This window comes from Aspergillus pseudodeflectus (assembly GCF_044049435.1).
Source record: "Aspergillus pseudodeflectus strain CBS 756.74 chromosome Unknown BJX68scaffold_51, whole genome shotgun sequence".
Taxonomy (NCBI): Eukaryota; Fungi; Ascomycota; class Eurotiomycetes; order Eurotiales; family Aspergillaceae; genus Aspergillus; species Aspergillus pseudodeflectus.
This window is the reverse complement of record NW_027263827.1, coordinates 152,678-169,796: the sequence shown is the minus strand read 5'-3', so window position 1 is coordinate 169,796 and position 17,119 is coordinate 152,678. Positions and strand designations below refer to the sequence as shown.

The 17,119-nt window shown below is 50.2% G+C and overlaps 6 protein-coding genes across 6 annotated transcripts; 4 read left to right on the top strand and 2 right to left on the bottom strand.

The window, feature by feature from the left end:
* Positions 1 to 50: 50 nt before the first annotated feature.
* BJX68DRAFT_244747 (putative ubiquitin C-terminal hydrolase) lies at positions 51 to 8,970 on the bottom strand. The gene is made up of 11 exons (XM_071041368.1): positions 7,946 to 8,970; positions 7,728 to 7,881; positions 4,926 to 7,635; positions 4,704 to 4,865; positions 4,490 to 4,640; positions 3,844 to 4,436; positions 3,687 to 3,790; positions 3,423 to 3,628; positions 676 to 3,372; positions 566 to 622; positions 51 to 511 (listed from the first exon to the last, which is right to left on the bottom strand). The coding sequence occupies exons 1-11, from the start codon at positions 8,589 to 8,591 to the stop codon at positions 426 to 428; spliced, it is 7,566 nt and encodes a 2,521-aa protein (XP_070895109.1). The 5' UTR covers positions 8,592 to 8,970; the 3' UTR covers positions 51 to 425.
* Positions 8,971 to 10,073, top strand: BJX68DRAFT_244743 (uncharacterized protein). The gene is made up of 2 exons (XM_071041367.1): positions 8,971 to 9,135; positions 9,188 to 10,073. Exon 2 carries the CDS (start codon positions 9,498 to 9,500, stop codon positions 9,960 to 9,962), a length of 465 nt encoding a protein of 154 aa, XP_070895108.1. The 5' UTR covers positions 8,971 to 9,135; positions 9,188 to 9,497; the 3' UTR covers positions 9,963 to 10,073.
* Positions 10,074 to 10,892: 819 nt separating this feature from the next.
* On the top strand, positions 10,893 to 11,834 carry BJX68DRAFT_270659 (protein-S-isoprenylcysteine carboxyl O-methyltransferase; the record flags this gene model as incomplete). The annotated part of the gene is made up of 2 exons (XM_071046730.1): positions 10,893 to 11,685; positions 11,746 to 11,834. The coding sequence occupies 2 exons, from the start codon at positions 10,893 to 10,895 to the stop codon at positions 11,832 to 11,834; spliced, it is 882 nt and encodes a 293-aa protein (XP_070895107.1).
* Positions 11,835 to 11,928: 94 nt separating this feature from the next.
* pex8 (putative peroxisomal membrane protein Pex17) lies at positions 11,929 to 14,298 on the bottom strand. Its single transcript, XM_071036986.1, has 4 exons — positions 14,175 to 14,298; positions 13,121 to 14,115; positions 12,620 to 13,068; positions 11,929 to 12,569 (listed from the first exon to the last, which is right to left on the bottom strand). Exons 1-4 carry the CDS (start codon positions 14,246 to 14,248, stop codon positions 12,024 to 12,026), a joined length of 2,064 nt encoding a protein of 687 aa, XP_070895106.1. The 5' UTR covers positions 14,249 to 14,298; the 3' UTR covers positions 11,929 to 12,023.
* Positions 14,299 to 14,450: 152 nt separating this feature from the next.
* On the top strand, positions 14,451 to 14,988 carry BJX68DRAFT_167281 (uncharacterized protein). Its single transcript, XM_071036984.1, has one exon. It carries the CDS (start codon positions 14,574 to 14,576, stop codon positions 14,865 to 14,867), a length of 294 nt encoding a protein of 97 aa, XP_070895105.1. The 5' UTR covers positions 14,451 to 14,573; the 3' UTR covers positions 14,868 to 14,988.
* Positions 14,989 to 15,109: 121 nt separating this feature from the next.
* On the top strand, positions 15,110 to 16,952 carry BJX68DRAFT_257766 (uncharacterized protein; the record flags this gene model as incomplete). Its single annotated transcript, XM_071043401.1, has 4 exons — positions 15,110 to 15,267; positions 15,724 to 16,122; positions 16,189 to 16,535; positions 16,606 to 16,952. The coding sequence occupies 4 exons, from the start codon at positions 15,110 to 15,112 to the stop codon at positions 16,950 to 16,952; spliced, it is 1,251 nt and encodes a 416-aa protein (XP_070895104.1).
* Between the last annotated feature and the right edge of the window lie 167 nt (positions 16,953 to 17,119).

The window sequence follows — 17,119 nt, the reverse complement described above, 5'->3', positions numbered from 1 at the left end:
CATTGGCTGCTGCCTTGTCTGATCTGCGTCTCGAGAACTAAACTGGAATTCTGCATTATTTCTCTGCCTTAATGTACACACATAGCTTAATTCCCAATGTGCATACCGAGCCAACGCAGCACCCAAGAAAGAAACATAACACACGAGACCACCTCATCGGCTCGCTGCAAAGGCTATCATAGAAAAAAACACGTTGAATAAGGCCGTAAAGAATCGAAGAAAGACCAGGCCAACGCCATTTCACACTCGTACAAAGAAAGACCGAAGCGGAAGTGAAAACCCATCTCTAGTAGAAGCTGATCGTGAGAAACGCCGGTTGATGCAAGGACAAAACAAGGGCTCCCCTTTTGGTTTTCGTAAATTCGTCTCTCATAGGTGGTACAATCGCGGCATTTCATAACTTCATATCTGGCCGAAGTCAGGCTCTAGGGTGTTCCTGCCATCCCCATCTCCGAGTCGCTCGCAATCATCGAGTTGTCTTCCCATTCCTCTGAAGAAGCTTTATCAGATTCTGGATCCGTTGGGTTAGATGATAGAGTGGAAATAAGGAAAAAAGTGGACCTACCGGATGGTAATTCTTCGGGGAGCTCGACTGGCATCTCTTCGATAGCCGCTAGAACCGCTGTTGTATGTATTAGTGAGTGGCACAACAAACGCCGTAGAATGGAAGCTTACTTTGCGCTTGATGCACCACATTCTCATCTTTCTCATCACCATTGAAGTATGTGCCCAGGCAATGTTCAATCACCGTTCGAATTGGGTCCAATACTCTTCCCTGCGAGGCATTACCTCGACCCGAGGTATACAAAACCCGGAGTTTGCCAACGCAGGCCAAGACCAGGTCCTTGGCAATGCCCGCATGACGGGCCTGCCAGTCTTCGTCGAGGCCTGTCGTTTCCTCATTGAACAATAAGCGACGCAGAGTATCCACCGTCAATGCTCTTACTGCCCTATCCGGGTATAAGAGCAGCCAGGGGGCCCAGTCTGGGACCATATCCATGACGCGGGATAGGAACCATTTCTCATCAAGGCCAAGGCGTTGATTATGGCTCGTTAACAGGTTCGTGAAGAATGCAAGGTGCTCTTTGCCCCCACTAGTGTTGATGGTATCAACACCTTTGGCGACATAGTCAATGATGCCAACGATGCGTTCTTCATCAGGGCATGTCCTACACACAACCAAGCTTGCCTCCAAAAATGGTGTGCAGCGATCAGCAGGATCAACGCGCAGGCCTTCTTCCAAAACCTGAATTATCGAGTCCATGAGACCAGCTTCCGGCTCTGCCTCCATAAAAAGACTGACGATTCGCATGCATGCCCGGGGGTTACTGTGTTGCTGGAGGATCTTCTTCAGAAATGTGAGCTCATACTTTGATCCTAGAGGGCGAATAAAGCTGTTTTCCGTGGCGGTCAAAGAGAACTTTCCATTCAGAAGCGCCTCCCGTTCATCGTCCGAGATTGGTCGCACTGTAAGGTCGATATTGGCGAGCAGTGCTGACATGACATCCATGAGTTTTTGGTGTGAAAATTTCCGGCCTTTCTCGATTAGCCTGTAGTACGCAGCGTATTGCCGCTTTAGCCTTTTAGCATCCTCGTGATCAAGCCAAACAATCTCCAGACATTTGACAAGAAAACCATGGTTGAGTAGAATCCCGATTTCTTCTTGGCCGAAGCTTCCAATGCACAATAAAAACTCAAAATAATCTTCCCACGACCGAGCGAGACTATGAAGCGACGGCCACATGGCGTCGAGGCCAGCGACAATATGTTCAAGTCCCTCCAAGTAGTCATATTCCCGCTCCAGCTTTTCAGTTGCATCCTCTGCAGTGATATGGCGTTCTCGGAGCTTTGACAGAGCGTTCACGAAAAGTCTGACTGAACTGTCACGGACGCTTGGGTTTCCGCTCTTCAAAAGGCGTGCGACGCCAGCCGGCCTTTTTCTAGCCCACTGGATAAACCTGAGGGGTCCTGTCGAAAATTCGTTAATGGCTCTGTAGAGCTCCGCAACAATAAGCTCAACACTTGGAGAATCTTTCGTCCTCGAAACCAGTTGTTCGAAAGTGTCGAGAGCGATAAATATCATCGACTGATCCAGCTTGTCACCCTTTGCACTGTTTGCCAGCTTGGTCTCGTTCAGCTTTTTGAAGAGGTAGCGAACAAAAACAGCATAAGAATTGTCCAAGAGACAGTAAGTTCTGACAAAAAGCTCATTCTCCATCACGATATGATTGGCAAGCGACACTGGGAGCGGTACACGTATTGGATACTGGTTGCTCTCTGGTACATAGACCGATCTGGCCGCATCCATGCTAGAAATGCGTTGGTAGAGTAGCATATAAGCATTCCAGGCCTTGTTGTAACGTACGTGGCCCCCAGAAGCGGAGTGGAGGGACTCGCTAAGACCGCCAAAGCACTGGTCTCCAATCCTGCGAGGGTCAAATCTACTCACGTCGGCATCATTGAATTCAACCCAGGTGCCGCCACTTCCGCCTGCCGTTGGTCTCTCACGGACGTATGAATAGTAGTGGCCGGATTCGGCGGTGCCGCTATGTACCAGGACCCCGACAAGCTCAAATATGTCCTCTTTGATGTCCTGGTTTGATTCTGATAGATACTCAACTGTGAAAGGAGTCATGTTGATTCGCTCAGGGAACTGAAATTCATCGTTGATCTTGCTGCGCATCATCGTGACCATGTCAAAGTCGAACCTTTTGAGATGGAAGATAAGATTGTCAGGAACGTCCTTCAAGCAAGCTCGCTTTACAGCATCAACATGGCGTCCGCAAGACGTGCAAGAGTATTTGTTATCTCCTTGCATGATCTCTCCTTCAACATAAGCCTGCAGGCTCTCCTCGAGACTTGCTTTCCCCTTGATCTCGCATTGAATGGCTGAAAAGGGCTCGAGGCGCTCAGAGATATGAGGACACTCTTTCGATTTGATTTGCTGAACCAGTTGACCGCCATAAAATGATCTGAATCGCTTCCTGTCCTCAGGGCTGGAAATCTGAGCCTCCCAACGGTCGAAAAGAAGATTGTAGAACTCATCCACATCCATTTGAATAGTCACATCGACAGGTTCATTGTCATATGTGCGAATCGAGTCGACAAATTCCTCCGGATCCACGCTCTTAAGCCAGGATTCTTGCATGTATGCAAACACCTTCTTCGTCTCATCAAGCAGGCGCTGAGTCGCGTAGCCATCTGTAAGATTGAGCCCAAGCATGAACTCGCGAAACTCAACATTCATAAAGAGCTGGCTTAGAAGTGAGTTCAGGTAACAGGTGTTCGACAGATTTTTCAAGCCGGCATAACCTTCAGGGGACCGGATCAATCTCTGTCGGTCAATATTCCAGCCGAACTGACATGTATGGTCTGTGGAATGTCAGCAATATTTCACATGAATGACGGGTTGATCTACGAACCTTCTGGAATGATGTCTTTCAACCTTTCGATGAGGTAAGTATAGTTATCATCATCATGAGAAAGCTGCAAAACCAGACTATACAGTTCTTGCCGTGTCTGGGTGTGCATCACAGGTATTTGAGGGATCAGAAGCTGAGAGGGGGACGACGGATCAGGGGAAAGATCCGGAAAAAGGTAATTATCGAGGATCTGCTCGACGAGATTGCTGTGGTCACGTTAACAAGGGTAAAGTAGAACTCAAGAAGTGAGCTTTGGTCACTTACAAAGTGTCGATCTTTATGTCCGACGAGTTCGCGATTTCTAGGCATGATCTTAGAAGACGCGAAAAGCCGAATATGAGGTGATCTACAGGCTCGCGGCCAACAAACTGGAAAGACAATTAGCTGAGCAAACGAGGACGGAAATGGCAAAAGTACAAACCTCCTTCGTCTTGTGGCTCAACATGATGTCACTCCACTGTTTAAGATAGTCGCTGAATACTAGATCGCGGGGTGATTTCTCCGCAACCGATGAAAACACAGAATGGGCAATCTCAAAGAATTCTTGTGACTGATTCGAAAAGTCCAATACCCGAGGGAAAGTAAGAACAAAAGCATCCCATATCGTTCCGAGAATATCAATCCTGGACGGGTTTTCGGAAATCGCCGTGCTTCGTGCTTCTTGCATTTCCGAAGCTGGAAGCTTAGCTTTCTTGAGCTGCTTCGACGGGCTGCAAACGAGGCCGATGTGGTCTGCCACGCCCTTTCTGACATTGTGGCGTTGCTCTTCAATAAGGAGAGAGAGAATCAGCTGTTCAAACTGCACTTGCTGCTTTATCGTTGTCCAAAAGCTAGAGTCGCGAACAGAACCTTCGATGAGAATGCCAAAAGTGTACCATATCAGCTTAAACCTGTCAAGCTCGACCGCATGAGAGGGAAATGCATTTTGCCCGGCAGCCATCAGACGGAGTAGTTGCTCCACCAGAGCGCCGGAATCTGGAATTTGAAGCACGTCACCTGCCACGGCTGGTTTCACTAATTTAATTAACCACAAATCCAGTAGACTAGTCTGGATTGTCACTACTTACCCAACAATGCGTTGTAGAGACACTCGGCTAGATTGATAGCAAGTTGAACGTGTGTACGCGAGAGCGCCGAGGATCCCATAATTTCGGGCCGCGTCAGGGTAGCAACTACGACCTCGATACTGTGTGAGATGAAGGGTTCGCTCGGAGATGGCTGGCGGGAACTGTTAGCATACTATACATCAAAGTCACGTGGTAAGATATCCGCTGCACGAACCTCCAAGGCTTCTGCTCGAAGACAGTCTGTAAGGGCATTTAGAGAGTACAGCAGATTATATGGCTTAGACATTGGGAGCATTGTTTCCGCCGGTTCGTTTGTTGACTTGACCAAATTAATGACCTTTTCCTGGGGAGGAAAGAGCACAAGAAACTCGAAGATCTGTCATACATGAGTCAGGATATATGGTATACGAAGCATCGTTGTAGCGGGGTTTCATACCTCTCGGGCTAATTTTTCGTCAAGATTGAGAAGGTCATAGAGATCATCAAAATGTTTCAGGACTTCAGTGTCCACTGAGGTCAGGGGTGGGGCCCTTCGTCCTGGAGTCCCGCGGCAACTTGGGTCTCGACGGACAATCAACAACCCTGACCCGAGCCTCAGGTCTCGAACTGTTTGATCTGGCTTGTCGAGTAGATCAGCCCGCTGTCCTCCGAATATCGTCATAAGCTTTGGGAAGTCGGTCACTTTGGTGAGAGCTTCGACAAGCTCGGACGCGGTAGACAAATCGCCGATCTGCAATGAGCGGACTTTCGAGCTCGAGCCACCATCAAACGCCTGGTAGCGAATATCGACAATGTCGCCTTTCAGCGGGTTGATTGGCAGGCTGGGAGGAGAATGCTGTGGCGGGCTATACTGAGGCCGGGCTCGTAAAGCCTGGAGGAATTGCCGAAGGAAAAAGAGGGAACGGCTGAATTCCAGCTCATCGGCAACTATCTCCTCAGTATGAGCTTCCAATGCCATGGGTCCTTCATCGGCATTTAGCTTATTCAAATGTAATTTGAGGTTATGGGCCGCGGATTTGAGTTGATCTACGCAGCGATCAACCAGGCTCATATGTGTAGCTTCAACTGATGACCGTGGAGAGCGGCGAATGATGTGATGATCAAGATATACCTCTATGGCAAACGCAATGGCTTCATTCTCGATAGAATTCGGCGGGGCAGTCAGAATGAAGCTCCAAATCCGATCCATTCCTGGGATGGTTACCACTTCATTCTCATTGGCTGCAGGTGGAGGACAGAAGCGCATCTGATAGTTGAGGGTCGTCTTAGCAAAAGCGAGCACTTCAGGAAAGTAATCCGTAGGCGGCGAAAGGCGAGGGAGATAGTGCTGAATGCATTGGTCAATAAAGGCATTCTCCTTCCCACTGTTCACAGTGATATTACACAGAGTTTCCCATAAGGCTCTTCTTCCATGTTGAGGGAGAAGTCGAGACATGAAAACTCTCTGCCATAAAATGTCACCGAGTTCAGGTGTGATGGAATCTGGCGCTTCGTCGATGATCCGTGAAATCATCTGCACACGCGGCAGAAATCCATTCCATGAAAACGTATCTGGAGCATCTGGTTGGCTCCCATCCACTACCTCTGCCAAGTCCAAGATAAGCAGCTGTGTAAGGTTGAACTCTGTGGTAAGTTTCCGGATTTCTCGAGAGTCGCGGCTGAGAAGAGCATTGAGGGCCTGTATGCTGCCGACGCTGAACTGGTTCCTTTCCGCGATATCCTGAACACATCGCTCGTAGATATCCATCTTATCCACGTCGCTAATGCCAATGTCCATTAGACAGGCCAGCTTTGTGGCGGCAAACTTTTGCAGGTGCGCTTTGTGGTCCGCGGCAAGGTCCTCGGAAGCAGCACTCTCACGGATCAGGCGTACACATAGACGTAGAGGCCGTATATCGATGTAAAATGTGCTCAAGCGGTCCTCTCTGTCGTTATAGCTTTCAAAGAGGTTAACAAACACTTGGTGGCAGAATTCCACCATCCGGGAATCAAACCGGACAAGCGGGAGCTCTAGCATCTTAGAACAATAGGAATGCAGCCTAGATGGATCACGAAGCCGGATATTGAGCGTCTTTTGTACCATCCCGAGCACTTCAGATATTGTTCTGGGATCTGGGCTGTCTGTGACCGTTTTCCAAATCGTGTCGGTATCGGAATCGGTATATGCCTCTGTAATAACCAAGAACCCCAGAACGTTATAGCTTCGGCTGATCAACTGGGGATGCGAATCAACGCCGACGAGGTAATCGATAATCTTACTTTCGCGCAGAACCCTGACAAGATACTGGACGAGAGGATGGGCGATCCCAGCAACCGGGTCGGATTGCATGTGGACAGTGAAAACTTGTACAAAATCCGTTTGCATTGCCTCGATACCGGAGACACGTAGCTCCATCCGGCCGTCAATGATGTGCTTTTTAAGGACGCTAAATCTCCATCCGTAATACACAATGGAGGCCAGATCTTTCAACTCGATGTTTCGAGGTGCGGTTATTGACAGATCTTCTGCTATTCGTAAGGCGAACTCATCGCCGCAGTGGCAGAGGGCAATATAGATAGCCGAAATATCACCCAGAACCAAGGGGCTTGTATCAATCGTTACCCAAGGGGATTTTTTCACAATATCGGCTTGATACTGCTCATCCACAGCGCGTACGAGGTTATAGAGCGTTTCCATGCCTTGCTGGTAGAGAGGAGAGTCGAACACGGGGTCATTTCGGTCATTTCCAGATTCTACCAGATATCGTGCAATATCCAACACCCCGATCAGGGTCTGGGACAGCTGTGAGCAGCGCGGGATAATCGCGGTGAGGCAAGAGGCGTATTCCAAGAGATATTGCGGCCCGTTGAGCGAAGTAATAGTCATCTGGTCGATGAGGCGCGCTATCGTATTCGAAGCTCCGGTGCGATATCTTGTCCGCATCGTTCGGAAGATAGGGGTTCTCTCGAGTGACAACGACCATCTGAATGCTTGGATGTAGTGTCGCGACATTATATCGAGTCCAGACAGGTCAGATTCATTGGCTGACTGCCTCAGAACAAGGGTATCCATATGCATCAGGTGAAGAGATAGGCGAATATAGTTGAGGCAGAGCTCTTCCAGAGTTGTCCAAAATTCCGCGGCATCATCGTAGTGAAACGCATCCCTGCAACTTACATTAGTGCTGATAATGACGTGTCCGAAGAGCTTCCTCTGCCTTCAGCGAATGCTGGTTCAAAAAGCAACGGTATCACTTACGCTCGGCGAAGCAAGTTTTCCAACACTATTGGGACCTCATCCCAAAATTGCCGGGATTCCATGAAAACATCGGAAGTTAACTGCTCCAACGCGTTCACCACTTCGTCGAACCACTGTTTTACTGCGCTGAAGATCATCGTATCAACGTGCGATTCTGATAAATGATTGTTTTAGTTAGTCCACATGGTGACAATAGTAGGCTACAAAGGAATGTGTACCTTTTTCGATCGCCATACATATTTCCGCCAAATTCTCGCGCGGTTCCTGCTCAACACTGAGCCACGGAAAGATGCCCGGTAAGTCAACGGGTTCGGGGGTGCGAAGCTGCACGACGTCCGGCACTGAAGGGTCCCTCAACGCTTCACCTAAAGGCTTCCAGCTTGTGGTATTCGGATCTTGATCCATATCCTCCAGCTCCGCTACCTCAATTTCGGGGCTCTGGGCAGGCGACGACGATAATGAAACGAAATTTGTCGGTTGTTCGCTGATGGGTTGCGCAGAGGCGACAGGGTCCATCTCTTCGACGAGGCTCTGCTCTGAGTCTGGAGTGGGGTTATCGGGGGTGTTAGGAGTGGGAGGCGTCGCCGGCGATTTCATGTTGATAGTCATCCTGCTGGCCGAACGTTTCAACACAGGAGCTTCCTCGTCTGTTATGGCAGGAGCATCCGGGGTAGATTCGGGGACCGTCACAATCTCGTTAACGAGGGATAAAGATTCGCAGACGCCGCTTCCACTATCGAGACGGGGGCGCTTTCGAGTAGATTGGGGGTCGATTTCTTCCATGGAATCGCCGGGAGAACGCGTCGTGTCGGTCGATGTAGTGTCAGGCGGGGTGCTAGAGCTCTCTAGCGGGGCAACTGCCATGACATTTTCCCAGCTCAGCCTTGAGAGGGCAGGCGGACTTTCGGAATGGCGTGAGTAGCTTCTAGGAGAAATATCCGGGGTGAGGAGGGCGAAGGTGGGTGAATGAAGAGCTAGGAATGAGCAGCAACTCACTCAGGTAGAAACCGGAGTGACGGAGAGCGGAGAAGCTGAAAAAAAGTGAATGGTGAGGGGAAACAAAGGCGACCGTGAAAACAGGATGGCCGATGATGCTATGGTCAAATGGAGGGAGCAGATGCTCAGCTCAGAGCTCTTTGACAGAGAACAGGCGATGGCCTCGTCGCTGATCTCTTTATCGTGGTCTTTTGGAGGGGGGAGCTCTAAGTCTGACGTTGGCGGTGGGCCCGCGGATTGGCGGGCGCGACGCTCTCACGAGGAGGTCAACGAATCGCTGGATACCAAAGTACGCCGACAGTGCACCGAATGGATTAATTGAATTTGACGGTGCAAATACGCTGCGATAATTCAGAGGCCGCTTTTCTGTAAAGTAACTCCCGGAGCCAAAGTCTATCGCCGGCCTGGCTAGGTATCACCCATGGAAGCCTAGAAGCACCTGAAAACTAACCACAAACCCTCAGATCCGAACCGTGAATGCAGTGGCATAAGCGAGACTGAAGATTTTTCGACTCTCCCTTTACATTACCCACAACTTCTCAATCCAACCTCAGAGATAAGCCCTTATGATCCTCATCTCCTAGGTCTGAGATTTCAAGGCAACGAAAGGGACTTTGATTACCTTTCGGCCCCTTACAGTAAGGCAAGGTACACTGCGCCAAATGGGCCTTTCTCACAATCCGACAAAAGTACGATTCCAGCATGGAGCATGTTCGATAATTTTATGCCTTGACGAAGACGTTCCGAGACCTTAAATGATGGGCACGTTTAAGAATGTATGGAGCAAACAGCTGCCATAGATATGACATTCCTCGCTACTTATTCCTTTCCTCCAGAACGCTCGATCTTGCGAATAACTCTAGCTGGATTACCGACAGCGAGATGGTAGGCAGGAACATCCTGTCATCAGTCAGAATCAAACTCAAAGGGTCAACAACGCTCGATCATCGTACCTTGGTTACCACACTTCCAGCTCCAATCACTGCACCATTCCCTATCCTCACCCCTTGGAGAACAGTCACATTCCCTGCCAGCCAACAGTCCTCGCCAATATGGATCTCCTGGCCTGTCTCAGGGCCCTTCGTGCCATTCCGTAGCTCCGGATCTAGAGGATGCCTCCCACTATACAAGGAAACCTTAGGTCCAAGCAGCGTTCGAGCGCCAATGGTCACCAGGCAGGTGTCGATGATGACACAGTCAAAGTTGATGAAGACACCTTGGCCGACCTTCACATTATAACCGTAGTCTACTCTAAATGGAGGCTCAATCCATGGCTCATTCTCCAAAACTGCGTCATCCTCGGCGGGGTCCTCCTGAGGAGGCGGAAGAGGGGTCGTGTCCTGGAATATACTATGTGAGGCCGTACAACGTCAGCAAGGGCTTTTCGTTGAGGCTCCGTGCTCGGAAATATGCACCGAGACCGCTATCAGATTGGCTTTGTGATCCTGGTGTTTTTCGACGAGCCAAAACTCACTCTTTCCAAAGCTCGATTGAGCGTCGTCGTGAGACCTCGCCGGCATTGTTGAACCGGGTACAGGCATGTCGGCAGCGAGCTCTTTCGGCGGTTAGCTCCGGGGTAAAGGCATGATAAAGTTCGCCCCGGAGCATCTTGTCTTTCTCGGTGTCAGGCATGTTTATTGATAAGAGGTGAGTATACAGAAGCGGGGAATGTGAAGTTGGAGAGCTTGCTGATCGTCTATATATAATGGAGGAACCGTTGACCTTGCCCAGTTTAGGTATGGCTCGTTCCCCTATTTTTAGACTATTGTATGGAGAAACTACTGTTGTCTTCGCGTCGCAGACAAAGTGTCTTATATCAAGACTCTCGAGTCGCGATATAGGAATCAACAAGAGAGCGCCTCGAAGAAATCTGGTTCTGACTACTAGTAGGCTAAGTGGGCGAAGACAAAGAAAGCGCGTGGGTTCCTGAGGCTCCAACAATTAGTATACGGGACCCACTTGATATTGTTCTCTCGAGCTCCGCCATCCGGCTCCGATTGTCCTCCTGATTGTTTTTTCCCAATCCCAGCAGGACTTCTTTCCTCTGCTCCCGTCGCCAATCCTTAAGACTCTTCGTCTACCATGATCTATCCGTGATCGAATCCTGCCTCACTTTCTCTCCCGCCCACAATCATCGCCAAATTGCCCATGAGAAAGAAAAAAAGCATCATGGCGTCCGACAACTCTCCCAACGCTTCAGCAACAGAAGCCACATACACAACCTGGACCCCTCCGGCAAACTCGAGCTCAAACTCGCAATCTCAATCCCCAATTTCATCGCCAAACGCGCCCCAAATTCCCTCCATCGATACCTCAATCTACCCCAACGGCAAAAAGTCCCTCTCCGGAATCTCCCTCCGCGCCTTTCTCATCGGCACAACACTCGGCCTCTCCCTCTCGCTTACCATCTCCCTCCTCGACCTCAGCAACCTCTTCGAGAACCCGCACTACCTCTGGCGCCTCCCGTTCTTCCTAGCCGCGCTCGCCCTCTTCCATTTCCTCGAATACTACGTCACAGCCGCCTATAACACGCGCCACGCGGCAATCTCCGCCTTCCTCCTCTCCTCCAACGGCTGGGCATACAACGTCGCGCACACCTCCGCCGCGCTCGAGTGCGCCGTCGCCTACTACTTCTGGCCGCGCGACTCGTACTTTGAGTCTACGGGCCCGGTATGCGGCGTCAAGGTGCAGGTTGTCGTCGGACTGGCGCTTATGGGAGTTGGTCAGGTGGTTAGGACGCTTGCGATGGCGCAGGCGGGGAGTAACTTCAACCATACCGTGCAGGTTGAGCGGAAGGACGGACATACGCTTGTCAAGCATGGGGTTTATGCGGTGCTGCGGCACCCGAGTTACTTTGGGTTCTTTTGGTGGGGGTTGGGCACGCAGTTGGTATTGGGGAATGTGGTTTGTTTCGCGGGGTATGCGGTTGTACTATGGAATTTCTTCAATAGTCGGATTCGGAGTGAGTGTTCCTTTCATTTCTCGTCTTTTCTTGCTGTTCGTTGGGCTAACGGGTGTTTAGGGGAGGAACGCTTTTTGATCGCTTTCTTCGGAGATGAATATGTCGCGTACCGGAAGAGCACCTGGGTTGGGATCCCTGGTATTCCGTGATGCTCTGAGTGAGAATTCGATTTCGTCAATTGCTATGTACAGTATAGATTTTTATGCAGTGCCCGATCTAGACTATCTATCTAGTTTCAACACATTGTCGAAGATGCAACATGCCGTCGCGAAGCTTAGTGGTATCGAATCAAACGCGCTTAAAGCGAAAATCCAACCAACAATACATGGTTAGGTGTTTCAAAGCTTACTCTCCGGCGCAACCCCTCCAACCGCTCCAGTCATATATGCCCCCTGCTCCTCACCCTCCGCACTCTCAGGCCCAAACAAAATGAGATCTCTCCCGCCCTTGGTACTCCACCACGTTACGCAATAATACGCTCGCTCAACATCCATCTCCCCATTACTCAAGGCGTCCCAGAACCGTTCGACACAGACTTTCCGCATCTCCGGCGCCGGAATTGCATTGATGAGGTTCGCAGTCAGAGGAAGCCACTCCTCTAGATCTTCCACGCGCAGGAAGCACAGACTGTCTATTAGTGCTAGTGTGAGAAAGGATTGTTCGGAGAGCGGGACAGTTTTCCCCATGTCGGGCCCTGTTGTGCCTTGCGCGGCTGGTGGGAGTGCTGTGGTGGAAGCGGTTAGGGCTCGGTCGTAGAGTACTTCGAGAAGGATTGATGGGAGGAGGGGTTGGCGGTTTGCGATCGGGGATGGGGGAGCGGTGACTTGTAGGACGGTTTTGAAGGCGAGGCGGAATTGGCGACCGGAGAGGTTTTCGGGAAAGACCTGAGCTTGATTAGTATGGGATTTTGAAGTAAGTAGCGATTAAGACTTACAGCGAAGAGGTTGTCCAGATAGAAAGGGACGTGCTTGGCAGCAACAGATGCGTTGTTCGGTATAGCGAATACGGCGAGCGCCAAGCTGTGAGCGGCTTCGAAGATTTCGAGGAGGTGGTTGTTTCCGCCGGCTGGAAGGTAGGGTAGTGCAGCCTGTATTAATAGGTCCTCGCTAAATTGTGGTGAAACGACGGTGGTGAAGAGTTCGGATGTATTGAGAAAGAATAGGTCGAGACATCGATCAAGCGGGTGACTGGGAATCTGACCGAGTTCGCTTGGCTTGATGCTTTTCAGGAAGTTCTCGGTCAAGTCAGGGTAATGGGCAAGGATGTCGACGGCCGCTAGCGTGACGAACTTGTGCTGGGAAGATGAATTTGAGCCGACGCGGGACGAGATAAAGTAAAGGTTGCGGAGAATGTGGAGGGTTTGCATCGAGATGTATGGTGCGCCTAACCAGCGTTAGAAACGAGGCGTCCTCATACATAATGGAGCTGCACTTACTCTTGTCCGAGGCTAGTGCACTGTCATTGATCACTCTCCCAAGGACCGCCCGAAGCACAATCACGATGGAGTACAGGCAACTGCGGAGTAGTTTCCAGAGTCCAGGAATTGTGTTCTTCAACGACTCGGGATCCAGGAACTCACCCTCCTCCGCCCTGTCAACTTCTGATAGTTTATTCTGACGCCATTGTACCACCAATGTCCGGACAAAGTCTGCGATCTGATCAACTGATCGTGCGACGAGACCCGGATCTCGCACGTTTTCGACGGCGTGGGCTATCAATCGAGACAGCGGACCTAGCGCAGATATGAGTGGACTTGAAGAGACCGCTGTTATTCGCTGGAAAGTAGGTGATTGCTGAGGCCACGCAAATCGCTTTGCAGGTGTCTGCACAATGTCTTCGTCGACAGTACCAAGAAAATAGGCGCTTTGTAGCCCCTCCGGAGAGAGATATGTTGCCTGAGTCATGACTGGCAACAATCTGTCGTAGTTCAGCCGGCTCCTCTCGAGGTCAGATAAGAGCTCAAACGAGTAGTTCAGCACCATCGTAATACAATGACCATCAAGTCCGTCCTGCGAGGTCAATTCCTCCAAGGAGAGCTGCGCAGCTGTCACAAGGGCAGACTCGAGCTTCTTCCGAACGTTCCACGGCAACCCCTGTCTGTCCTGTCCTTCGAAGCCCAGCAGAACCCCCCCAATGAGGAGGAGATGTCTCCACCGCGGCGACTTCTCATCGGCCCCGCTGACAACCGCTTTGACCCATTGTTCACGATCCAGCTTTTTACCCCCGTAAGGTATCCGGGGATCCCGCGATTCCTCACTCTGGAGGATAGCCATGGCAGCTGTGTTGAATACACTGATTATTCTCCGGCAGGAGTGGAGATCGACCGATTGGTCCCATATTGCCGGGGCTGCCAGCAGCTGTGAGGCAAGCAAGGTGATATTAAGTGGATTCTTGAGGACAGAGAGCAGGCTCGTTGCGGTTGGTAGCAAACTAGGATTCTGAAGTTAGCAGTCGCATTCGATGAACCGAGGTGCTTATCGGAGGTGTACCTCAAGCCATCTTGGGCGTCAGACGGGGATTGAAGCGATCGTAGAAGAGCGCCCAAAGAGCGCTCTGTCGCCATAATGAAAAGCAAGTTCTATAAGAAAGGAAACGATGGCATGGACAAAGTAGTTGGGTGAATGCAAAGGAGCATCAACCGCGCGTTGCTATCAGCGGACAGTTACCGCGGACGGATCACCTGCCGAGGTTAGTCTGGGGTTGCGCAAACAGTGCAAACAGGCTCTTTCCCTGCTCCACCACATCAACGGAAAGCTATCCTCAGGCCAGTCCTTAACAACAAGCTCCGAAGCTCCGCCAGGCCATCATCAAGCCCGATATCATGGTGTCTCCGACCGCTCTACATTATCGGCTTTCTCCTTAACAGACGCCATTCTCGCGAATCGGATATGGCCAATAATCGCGTGCCAATCAACTATGTGACTCCTCCGTTTCCATCGCTCTATGATCCCTTCCCCGGCCGCAGCAATGTCGCGTTTTATCTCTACCATACTCAAGACATATGGCGTTTCACATTATACTGGACGCTGATATTCTATATGTCCTGTTACCTGGCTGTTGCTGCTTGTGCGCTCGCCCTGCAGGGTCGAAATTGGCGGATTTGTTTAGCAGTGCCTATAGTCTATGCCGTCACGGGAGGCCTGGAAGCGCTTCTTGCTGGGAGTCTTGTTGGGCTTTTGTGAGTGGTGGTCCTGGAGTTGGAAGTGATTTGAATGCGAATTGGTGCTGATAATTTCAGGATTGGCTCCGTGTACGAAGCGGGAAACTTTCGGATGTCTACGTGGATTCCTATCATATGGGGCGGCGTGAACATTCTAGTCTTGATCCTTTCGAGCTTTCCAATACCTGGGGGGCTATGAGTACAGCGTGAGATTTTGTAGCCTATTTCATATCGACTAATACCTGACCCTGGCAGGCTGTCAGAATGTTGGTAGTAGGCCTTACTGAGGACATTACATCCGGCAACACATTCACTAGGCTTCCATCCGCCATGATGGCCAATAGTCTAAACCGAATACAAGATATGACCACACTACTGGAGTCAACCAAGGTTTCCATCGTCTCACCTTCTGACCAATCGAGGTGTCTGGAACCAGGTCGGACAATAATGATAGACATATCACCCGGCATACAGAACACGATTCCAAATCCTTGGGCCGCCCACGGGCTGAATAGCAAGTCAAAATCAACAACAGAATGTTGTGGGAAGACACCATTCACCTTGGATAGCGTTTGATTGAGTGATCAGACAAGGTTTGAGTCTGAGTCAATCAATGACTTATTGTGATGGTCTTCGAACACATTGTCCACAACCTTGTCTAAAACTTTTCATGCTTCCATCCATGTGTTACTTGATAACCAAACTTTTACCTCAGTTTATTTTCACTTATTTCTCACACCGTCTTTCTACCACTTGACTGAATTTCTCTGAAGCCTACCTCTACTGCGCCCGAATCAACACATACCCGTCACCCTCTCTTCATCAATTTTGACTAAGTCTAATCTTCCCACCATCGGCTCTCTACGGAGTAGACCTAGCAATACGACCCGTTCCTCGAAGCCGAAGGACGCGTTTCGAATCCACAAACCAACCAAACGTCTCAAGGAGTTTGCGGGGAATCTGCAGAATGCTTTAATCAGGTGCATTCCCACCGAGAATGAACAGCCATATGATAAAGTCTCCGTTTTGGCGCTTCACTGGTTCAACGATGATTTGAACGTAGTGCCCTTGGAGCAAGAACTACTGGACGTGTTTAAGAACATCTATGGCTTCAATGTTGAATCCTACACCATTCCAAAGGCCAAACCAATGATATACCTAAATAGCAAGCTGGCAAACTGGACTGTGGAATACAACGACAAGCGCACGCTGCGCATCTGCGTCTATTCCGGGCATGCCTCTCCGGCCGGGCCAACCGACGAAAACTGGTACTTTGGGTATGTCTGCACAGGTCCAACACCGAGAAGATAAAACACTGAAAGCTAACACGTAGAAAATGAAAGTGGTAGAACACATTCCGATGGATCTTTGGCTGGTCCAACCCTAGATTGGAATCGGGTGAGAAGAGCTTGTGAAATGGGCGAAGGGGATATATGCTATCTCTTTGGTTGCGGCTCTGCGGGCTCAGGTGCTTTGTACGATGGCCCGGAGCTTATGTGTGTCTCCGGCCTCGAGCAAACTGCCGGGGACAATTGGAGGTTCTCGTTCACCCGAGCACTGATAGATACACTGCAAGATCTGGACGGCCAACAGTGCACGATGGCTAACTTGTTTGCCATTTTGTACCGAAACTCGAGCCAGCACAATGTTAGCACAAGTCCGTTGCATGTGATGGGAAAGAACGCGCCAAGTATTGTCCTACAAAAACTCTCTGCAGCACCTGAAGAGCGCACCTCATCCAAGACCATTTCAACACAAAGCGAGGATAAAAGTCCTCATATCTGTGCATCTCTCCGACGATAGGCCGAATTTACAGGCTTGGAAAAATTGGTTGACACAGAACATTCCGGCTGCGGTACTCAGTGCGGAAATAAAGATTGAATCCATGTTTGAGAGCCGAAGCACAATCGCCCTCGTCACGCTTCCTCTGGAACTATGGACAGTACTGAATCCGACGGACGAGTCTTTCACCTTCATTGGCTTTGTCACATCGAGCAATCGACTCGGAGGTGACTATGGGGCTCAGCTCCCAGCCCGCGGTTCGCCCGGCCCTCAAAGCCAGGAAAACAACGCCCATCGCACACCACCGTGGAAGTCGCTCAGCTAGACGTACCCACCTTGATGCAGAGTTGACTTTTTTTAACCTTCTTCAATCTGCACTGCGTTTTTCCTCGTTTTGCAGTGGTTGGCTTGTTTTTCGGGGGGATATCTACACCTGGCCTTCATGTTCAGGCGGTTTTATGTTGAAAGCATAAAAAGACAGTCAGTAATATT